This window comes from Schistocerca piceifrons, chromosome 8, assembly GCF_021461385.2.
Source record: "Schistocerca piceifrons isolate TAMUIC-IGC-003096 chromosome 8, iqSchPice1.1, whole genome shotgun sequence".
In the NCBI taxonomy this organism is placed as follows: domain Eukaryota; kingdom Metazoa; phylum Arthropoda; class Insecta; order Orthoptera; family Acrididae; genus Schistocerca; species Schistocerca piceifrons.
Genome location: NC_060145.1, coordinates 327886307 through 327896460, shown reverse-complemented (window position 1 = coordinate 327896460; position 10154 = coordinate 327886307). Strand labels below are relative to the sequence as shown.

Below are 10154 nucleotides of genomic sequence, written 5' to 3'. Positions count from 1 at the left end.
TCAAAGTTTTTATTTCTTCTCCCTGGATTTTAATACCTACGCCAAATTTTTCTTTTGTTTCCTTTACTGCTTGCTCAATATACAGATTGAACAACATCGGGGAGAAGCTACAACCCTGTCTCACTCCCTTCCCAACCACTGCTTCCCTTTCATGCCCCTCGACTCTTATAACTGCCATCTGGTTTCTGTACAAATTGTAAATAACCTTTCGCTCCCTGTATTTTACCCCTGCCATCTTTAGAATTTGGAAGACAGTATTCCAGTCAACATTGTCAAAAGCTTTCTCTAAGTCTACAAATGTAGGTTTGCCTTTCCTTAATCTTTCTTCTAAGATAAGTCGTAAGGTCAGTATTGCCTCACGTGTTCCAGTATTTCTACGGAATCTAAACTGATCATCCCCGAGAGTGGCTTCTACCAGTTTTTCCATTTGTCTGTAAATAATTCGCGTTAGTATTTTGTTGCTGTGGCTTATTAAACTGATAGTTTGGTAATTTTAACATCTGTCAACACCTGCTTTCTTAGGGATTGGAATTATTATATTCTTCTTGAAGTCTGATGGTATTTCGCCTGTCTCATACATCTTGCCCACTAGATGGTAGAGTTTTGTCAGGACTGGCTCTCCCAAGGCTATCAGTAGTTCTAATGGAATGTTGTCTACTCCTGGGCCTTGTTTCGACTCAGGTCTTTCAGTGCTCTGTCAAACTCTTCATGCAGTATAGTATCTCCCATTTCATCTTCATCTACATCCTCTTCCATTTCCATGATTTTGTCCTCAAGTACCTCGTCCTTGTATAGACCCTCTATGTACTCCTTCCACCTTTCTGCTTCCCCCTCTTTGCTTAGAACTGGGTTTCCATCTGAGCTCTTGATATTCATACAAGTGGCTCTCTTTTCTCCAAAGGTCTCTTTAATTTTCCTGTAGGCTGTATCTATCTTACCCCTAGTGAGATAGTGTACTGTATGTGAGACTAAAAATTGGATGCATTAAGCTGAAACTGGACAGCAGTCATGTGACATCCCACATGCATGTGGGCACGACAAATTTATGTAAGTGTTGTTAAGGATTCAATCACACCTAAATAATTGTGAGAAGCAATACTATAAATATGATTTCTGCTCATTTCATTAGCACCAGTTCACATTGTGCTCTTAGGTTCCTACCTAAACCACATCCTCTCAAAGTGCAGCATATAATTGTAAATCTCTGAAAGTTCTTAACCAATTCCATTGGAATTTTGAGCAAAATGTGAGTCTATGATATTTATTCTTAACTGCAGAATCTTTCTGAAATTAGATGCATTAGGTATAAAGATATTAAACATATATATTTGCGATGCACCACTCAAACTCGGATTTCCCACTTGTTCTGAGAATTCACCTTAATTATTTTGGCTATCCAAGCACACTTCCAGGACCAGTCCAGACTTACATATGTTTCTTCAGATATGGTTAAAATAAAATATAAAAATGTTCAAAATCTTAAATCTCTGAAAGTTTTTCACTGATTGCTTTCAAATTGTCATACAACATTGCTTTCATATACACATGAATTTTTTAATACTTACTTTAGTGCCCCATGGTATATACTCATAGTAAAAGGGTTACAAGATTATCAAAAATCTCATGTTCGTTTCTTCAAAATCTTAAATCACCGAAAGTTCTTCATCAACTGCTTTGAACTTTTGCCACAATATTGCTTGCAAATATGCATGTGTTCTTATAAATCTGCTTTTCGTTATACATGATATGCAAATCAATATTTAGTATATAAAGGGAAAATGTTGTTAAGAAAAATTTCGAAACTTTCTCGATCGATTTACTTCAAATTTTAAATGATACTCTGCCAAAAATTCAGAGGTCAGAGACCACATTTTTTTAAACAATAATATAGAGGTTTTCTGTTGAAACTGGCGTAAAAAGAAGCTGCTTTGTCATAGAAGTGTGTGGTTTTGCATCCTCTGTCGCAGCCAGTTTTAACTACAGCAGAGGGTCATTTGAAACATTTGACACATTGTTTCTGCCGTATTCAGTATATTTTTTCTCGGTATATATATTTTTAAACATAAATTGTACAGAATGAGACTTTCACTCTACAGCAGAGTGTGCACTGATAAGAAACTTCCTGGCAGATTAAAGTGTGTGCCGGACCGAGACTCGAACTCGAGACCTTTGCATTTTGCGGGAAAGTTCTCTACCAACTGAGCTACCCAAGCACGACTCACGCCCCGTCCTCAAAGCTGTACTTCTGCAAGTACTCGTCTCCTACGTTCCTACCTTCCAAGAGTTTGAGTCTCGGTCCAGCACACAGTTTTAATCTTCCAGGAAGTTTCATAAATTGTATACACAACAACATGCTATCTTGTTTTCTTCCCCACAGGCGATTTTCACAGAAGACAGGAAAGCTGTAATTCTTGTTCTCATCTTATGATCAGAATACTACTACAGAATCTGAATGTGCAATATCAACAAACAAGGCTCAGTATAAGAGAGTTGGAGGGAAGAGGAGATGGACAAAAAGAGGGAGTTGAGGAGGTAGTGACAGGGGGGGAGGGAGATTAGAATGTGTATTTAGTTCCCATACATATTAGAAACGTGTGCTTTCTCTTTTCTTTCTTTTCCATTTAAATACAACAAAAAGCAACTGGGTACAGCTAGTTTTCTGAATAAACAGCAAGGTATTGTCAACAAACAAGACTAGAAACCTGTTTGCCCCTCGTTTTACTTGAAGCAATTTAAGCTGTACTCTTAGGTGTCTGCCTAACCCTACCACCAGAAATCACAACATATTCGAAAATAAACAGCCAAATATTTGTGAGAGGCGGAAGTATAGATCTGTCCTTGCCTGACTACACCATCGGAAATCACGACATATTCGAAAAAAAAGGATAAATATTTGTGGCTGGAAGGAATGTAAATGTCATTGCTAGTCGTTTCACTGGGAGAAATTTCATCTTTCGTTTTTTAATCAGATTGAAGTTTATAAATGAGTGGAGCTCTTTACCGAGAGAACATCCTCCTATATATAAATAACATGGAATAGTGCACAACATACTTCTATAACATGAGTAAGAAACACCCAGAATGTGTTAGAAACGCGAACATGAGAAAAAAAGAAATATTAGTGTGTATCTAGTACTGTAACAAACCTTCTTCCTTCGACTCCATAATGGCACTTTTCTAACCATAGGACCACAGGGAACACACACAATGTTTTGCTATCCAACTGTTCACAGGAAATTTTCTTTGGACTTTTACAGGCAGTGTGTCATTACTGACATTTAATTACAACAAATCGCATTTAGATTGATAAACCTTCATTGTGCCTTTGCCTTGAAACAGCATGTCATAACACACTAGTTAGAATATGGAAACAACAGAAATATAATGAAATCAACATGGCGTCTCAAGAGTGGCAAGCAAGGGACGTCACTTGATTGCTTTCTGATTTCAGCTGAATACCAGACGCACTTATGAATTTTAGTGATTCATATGTACTGCACCTCCTTCTCCACCTCCTCGCAGGTGAACCTTGACTGTTTAGAAGACCAAAGACTGGGAGTTACGAAGGGAGATATCGGTGCTGCAAGGAAGATGTTTGAGGAACTCGCATCAAAATTTCTGAAAGAGCTTGAAGATCTTCTTTGCCACATGTGGCCAAGCGTTGTTTTGGAAAAGCGCTATCCCATTTCAGAACTTGCTCCTGTGCTTGTTCTTGATGGCCTGTTTGAAACTCAACAGTGTTTTGCAATACTGCTAAGTGTTAAGTGTTACACCCTTTGGTAGCCTGTTGATGGGTTGAGGTTCTTCATCGTCGAAATAGAAACTGATCATCACTTATCCATCCAGTGGGGAAGAATGGACTTTTTTTGGACGAGGGTCTCTGAGATGCCCTTCCATGCTCATATATTTGGAGGTAGGGTCGAAGTGGTGACACCACATTTCATCACATGCCAAAAGATGAGCAACGAAAGTCGTACGTCATTAACGATCTTCAAGGGAAAGAGCTGAGAAACGAAGCTAGTGGATAGTCTAGGAAGAAGTATCTTGAAGCCATCGAGAAGAGGGTAGAGAGCGACAATTACATGGAACTGGAAGGAACAGCAAGTGACAGAGTGCATGCAACGACAAGGCATTTTAGAATATGTTGTTATATCAGGATGCTGTCGTTTCTGATCTTTGGATCACGTCAGTCTCTTGAGATGGCATTCTAAAAACCTCTTTCAAAATAAGTCTCTGTTTAGAGTCCTGTGGTCTTTGCACTTCATCTTAATCGGATCAATTCTGAAATCTTACAGTCATTAACACTAAAGAGCTTTGTTCCAAGTGACATTCTCGAAAATTCTTCTACACTGTCTGTTTTCATTTATCTGTATTAGGTATCTGTAAAACAACAGTCTGCATTTATTCATGCAATAAATCTTATTATAACTGAATGGAATAGAATACTTAATACCATTTCAGAGTTTTCCAAGCATATGGTTTCGTCAGTGAAGTTTTACACACAAACATAGTGGGAGTGGATAAAATATGGAAACACTACAAACTCAACACAGTACAATACATAATATGTTGTAGGAAAACCATTGGCATTCAATACAGCTTCCAGTCAGAATGGATAAATTTAAGTCCTTTACGGCTTTTAAGGAACTCTTATTCCATTGCCCAGCAGAGTGGTCACGCGATTTGAGGCTCCATGCCATGGATTACGCGGCCAGTCCCGCTGGAGGTTCGAGTGCACCCTCGGGCATGAGTGTGTGCGTGTGTGTGTGTGTGTGTGTGTGTGTGTGTGTGTGTGTGTGTGTGTTGTCCTTACATAAATTAGTTTAAGTAGTGTGTTAGTCTAGGGCCCGATGACCTCAGCAGTTTGATGACTTAGCAATTCACACACATTTGAACATTTGTCTTATTCCATTCTTCCTGCAAAATAATGGCAAGTTCAGGTAATAAAAACGTAGGTGAATAGCGATGACATATCCAGCTCTCCAAAGTAGACCACAAAGGCTCAATATCTTTGAGATCTGGTGACTGTGGTGGCCAGGGGATATGAGACAATTCGTCCTTGCGCTCACAGATCCACCCCTGGAGAATGCGAGCTGTGTGAACAGACGTTGTATGATCTTGGAATACAAAATCACCACTGAGGAACAAACACCATACTGTGATGTGGATCTGATCTCCAAAATGATCGCATAATCCTTAGCAGTAATGCCATCTTGCAGAGTAACTACAATACCAAAGGCATCTTCGTTTACACACCCAGTGTGTCAAGCTCCGCTCACACCTATATAAGAGATGAGACTTCTAATCTCTCACCAGCACATCACTGTGCAAGATCGCTCTCTGGGTGCTCGCTGTTCTCACTGCAGCAATTCTGATTGGCCAGCGCATCTTTCTAAGTAGCCGCATTCAGAGCTTTGCCCCAGAGTCAGTGGGTCTACAGACTTACCAAAATCAGTATGAAAGACTGCAGTGAGGATATTGTACTGACGTAGCACGACACTAGTAAACATTACTAATATTTAGGGTGTAAAAGAGTGTATCAGGATTCAAGCCTATTTGTTTCTATCAGGAACATTACCCTCACTGTATCTAACCCAGAATCACAGAGCAACCTGCATCTGTACAAAATTATGTATATCTTACTTATTAAGAGTAAATATTGTAAACAAATTTCTTTATGTATTATCTTTCAGCAGATATTTGGTTGTCTTTTTTATTCGCCTCCACATTCGACACATTGGACATCAGATGGCGACAAATCTGAAACCGAGCGAGACAGTGCAATGGTTAGCATACTGGACTCACATTCAGGAGGACGATGGTTCAAACCCACAGCTGGCCATCCTCATATAGATTTCCCATGATTTCCCTAAATCAATTCGGGAAAATGCCAGGAAGGTTCCCCTGAAAGGGCACAGCCGGTTTCCTTCCCCATCTTTCCTTAACACGTTCACTGCCACTGTAATTGGCCTTTCTTTGCCACGTAACCAATATTTTTCTTAATAGAATCTGAAAATATATTGCTAAAAGTAATATAACATGTATTTATTTTATAAGTACACAATCAAATCTACTCTCGTGAATCAAAGTTGTTTTGGGGCGCACTAAGGCGTCAGTGGCATATCAGGCCATATTCTGTAGCGGGTGGCCGTGGACGCGCCAATGCGTCTAGTGTATTGTTCCTGGTTAGTGTGACAGTTTAGGTTACTACAATTTCATTTTATATTCATAAATGAAACGAAACATCCTACTGACAAACGACATATTTATTGGACAAAAAATATAGTAGAAACATTCAAATACAAACACAAGATCTCGAAGAAACTTCTGAAATAAAATGTATGTCAAATCTAAGAAAAATACAATCTAGAGCTTTATCCATTACACTCTCAAACAAATAAAATAAATACAAAGTTTACGAATAGTACCGACACATAACTGTCGAAAAATAAATGAGCAACGAAAGTGCTATCTGCCTTTAGAGGTGGTGAATAACACAACAATTCAAACAATATCCTGCTTTATTTGGGCAATCTAGGCACTCGTAAATCGTGTCTGTTCGTTGTCCACGGCTGGCGCATGATCTGCACTTTTTTCGCGGTGTTTTTGATTTTCCATTTGATTCTCGTTTTACCACAACATGTTGGGGATTTCTGACTGGCCGTTCTACCTGCTTTTGTGGCAATAGTGCTCTTATAATACTGAGTCTAAATTCTTGGAGGGGCATTTTTGTGCCACAATATTTATTGTGTAGGGCATGTGCGTTTGTCAGTATCATTTCCACAACGTGGATAAAAAGTTTCTTGTACCAGCGTATGGTTTTGCGTTCCGAGAGGTAATATGATAACATCTGATCGTGCCGATCAACTCCCGCCATAAATTTATTGTAGTTTACAATGGCCAAGGGCTTAGATTTCTTCTCCTTTCTTTTGGTTTCAACCTCAACCATTTCATTTGTAAATGCATTAGAAATGTAGCAAACCTCCCTCTTATCACGCCACTTACCTATCATAACTCCTTCCGCAAATCTGGCAACGGCTTCACCTTTTCGTAGTTTTGCTTCCTGTATTTCCTTGGGTGTATCCTTCCTATTCGCCCTCAGAGTTCCCGTGCAGTGGGTCTTCTTATCCAGGAGCAGCTTTGCCAATGCGAAGCTGTTATAGTAATTGTCCATGTACACATGGTGACCAGCATTCAACTTTTCGTCTAGTAAATGAAGAACAATTTTTTGCGCATGGCCTCTTCCTCCTAAATCGTCCAGCATGCCAGTGTATACCGCGAATTTTAGGACCATTCCAGTGGGAGTTGTCAAAATATATAGCTTTATGCCATATTTGTGCTTTTTGTTTTTGATGTATTGGCGGAAAAGTAATCGTCCACGCCAAAGGATCATTGATTCGTCCAGAGACAGTTCCCGTCCAGGGTAGTAAACTTGGCACATCCTTTCATTGAAAAAATTGATAACGGGACGTATTTTATACAACCTGTCGGATGGTGTTGGTTTGCCCTGTTTTGGATTTTCAGAAAAGTGTAATGCACGTAGTATTAGCAGAAAACGATTTCGTGAAATACTATCGGCAATTCCTTTCACGTTGAATAAAGCGTCCTTTTTCCAATAGTCCTGCAAATTCCTCATCTTTACATTTCCCATGTGCAGGAAAACTCCCAAGAACACTAACAATTCGCCAACAGTCACATCTTTCCAACAGTTTATTCGTGATTGTCCTTTGGTTCCCGCAGAAAGGAATAATTCAATCGCGTTTCGATTTGTTTCTTCTACAACTGTCAATAGAAATTCGTCCGTCAGCAAAAGACGAAAATAATCTAAGGGAGTGTTTTCCGTCGGTTGAATAAGCAGTCCCTCATTTTTTATAAATGGGCAATTTATCATTCCAACTGGCTCTCTTTCCCACGCAACAGTTGTATCAGCTGCGTTATCTCTTGTTACCACTCCTTCTGCCATTTCCCTGTCGCTAGGATTCACAGCCATTTCTACAGTCTCATCTAAAACAAACTCGGCTCCGTCAGACTCTTCACTGGATTCCACGCCGTCCTCCTCACTGGCCAGTTCCGTTTCCGAATCGCTTTCTTCTAATATTCGTAATAATTCCGCATCCGTTAGTTTTTGTACGTTTCTTGTGTCCTGTGTTTTACGTTTCTTAGGTTCTGAAGGGCCCGCCGTGTCACGATTGTCTTCCATTTTCAGTCCCACAACAGAGAAAAACTGTAGGGAAAACACACGAACCGCACCCGCAAAAATTGAAAACAATACGTTCTTAGAGTGCCTGCGCAATGAACCACACCGAATGGCTGTGCCCGACTAAACTGTGGCGCTGAGAAACAGCTGAGTGTCTCGCCGCGCAGGCGCGTCGACGGCATATGCACTAGTATCGGCCGGACGCGCTGGTGCGCCGATGGCAGTGAACGTGTTAACCTGAGCCTGTGCTCCATCCCTAATGACTTCATTATCAATGGGACGTTAAACATTAATCTCCTCCTCCTCCTCTTCATGGAATCTGAATCATAGCTGCGATCGGCAATCGTAAAAATTTACGTAAGTTTTGTGTCTAATTCTTATCTATGTCAAGTGTCTTTAATTTGTGTATGCAATGACAACTTATGGTGTAACCCTGGTCTCAAAGTCAAAGATCAGAAAGTTCAATGCTTCAGTGAACTTGACTTTACTGGACATGTTGTTGCAACAATGATTGCAGATAGCTCGAAGCGGCCGCAGTTTCACTTGAGGACACGACAGCCGCTGCCACAAGTAACAGGATAAACATAGCAGAGGTATGTAGCCACTTCTTTGCATAATTCAAACCTTCAGAAGCCTTGTGTAAAATGTTGTGTAATGTATGACTGCTTAACTGCTTTCTTCACCTCACAGAATGCCAACACTGTCGTAAATCAGAATACACACAATAAGTGTGCATACCCAAGAAATGCAAGGTAAATTCTGGTTCACACTAAGATCGACTTTAGAACATAGAAATAAATACGATCTTTCATTCTGAATCTGTTCCCACTCCTCTTGGCAATCCACAAGAGAACCTTGAATGAAAGTGACTGAATTACACAGCAAACACAAAATGAAAAATTTATGTCATTCTAATCAGCTCTCTTCTAACAGACTTACAACTAAACACTTTATCAATCACAACTGAAAGACAGTCTTCCACAACTCACAACAGACAACATTCAGGCAACAAACTGCAAACTGTTCCTCTCTCTGTATACTTGCAGTCAATCTGCACCATTTCACTTAATTCTAGTACCTCAGTAACACCGATTAATAAAAAAACCTACGATCAATTGGGACACTCTCCACTAAAAAAAATCACACGTGTGTATGATAGTTGTCAATGGTGAAAGTATCTCTGTTCCTGGAACATAACCTTTGCAAGCAAAATATAGAAATACGACTACATCAACTTTTTACTCAGCAGTTCAGTAACGCTCTAGCCCTAATAATTTTGGCATTGGTGCTTCACGACAACATGCACGTTACTGATACGTGATTGTGTGAAAAAATGGATATTTGTTCAGTGGTACAACGGAACACACAAAGAACTCTCACGTGCATATTATGCCGAAGGACACTAAAACCCAAATTTTACCATGTTCGTTCTGTACAGCACGCCACTCTCGATGAAATTACTTCTGAAGTCAACAGATTAGAACAAGATGGAGTTATGAGACCTGCTGATGCAAGTCAGTGGGCATTTCTCCTTGTGTCGATTTTTGGGCCAAATTTAACGATAGAACAGTAACTGAAAACATCCCACTTACATGTATCGACGATTTTACGAATCACTTAAAAGATAGATGATTCTTTTCATGAACTGATTTAGCCAATGCATATCTTAAACTTCTCCTGCACGAAGAAACAAAAAAAAAATTATGGTTAATACGCACGTTGCAGCGGGGCAGTTTACTCTCTCACTATCCTTTAAAGGATCAGTCCACCTTCCTGAATATGTTACAGATTGTCTGCACTTCACTCTACTATTATAGATACTGGTTTAGCTGACAAAAGCTGCGTTGACGAAAATTCGACTAAATACCTATCGTGCATACACTCCAGTCTATGGGCAGTAGGTGAAAGTTAGTTAAACTATCGAGTGTTAGGGATTCTTTCATGAGCCGTTTGAAAA

General features: G+C 39.8%; 1 protein-coding gene across 1 annotated transcript; it reads right to left on the bottom strand.

Annotated features, from left to right (window-relative positions):
- Nucleotides 1-6478: 6478 nt before the first annotated feature.
- On the bottom strand, nucleotides 6479-8200 carry LOC124712324 (piggyBac transposable element-derived protein 4-like). The gene has a single exon (XM_047242617.1). It carries the CDS (start codon nucleotides 8198-8200, stop codon nucleotides 6479-6481), a length of 1722 nt encoding a protein of 573 aa, XP_047098573.1.
- Nucleotides 8201-10154: the final 1954 nt, after the last annotated feature.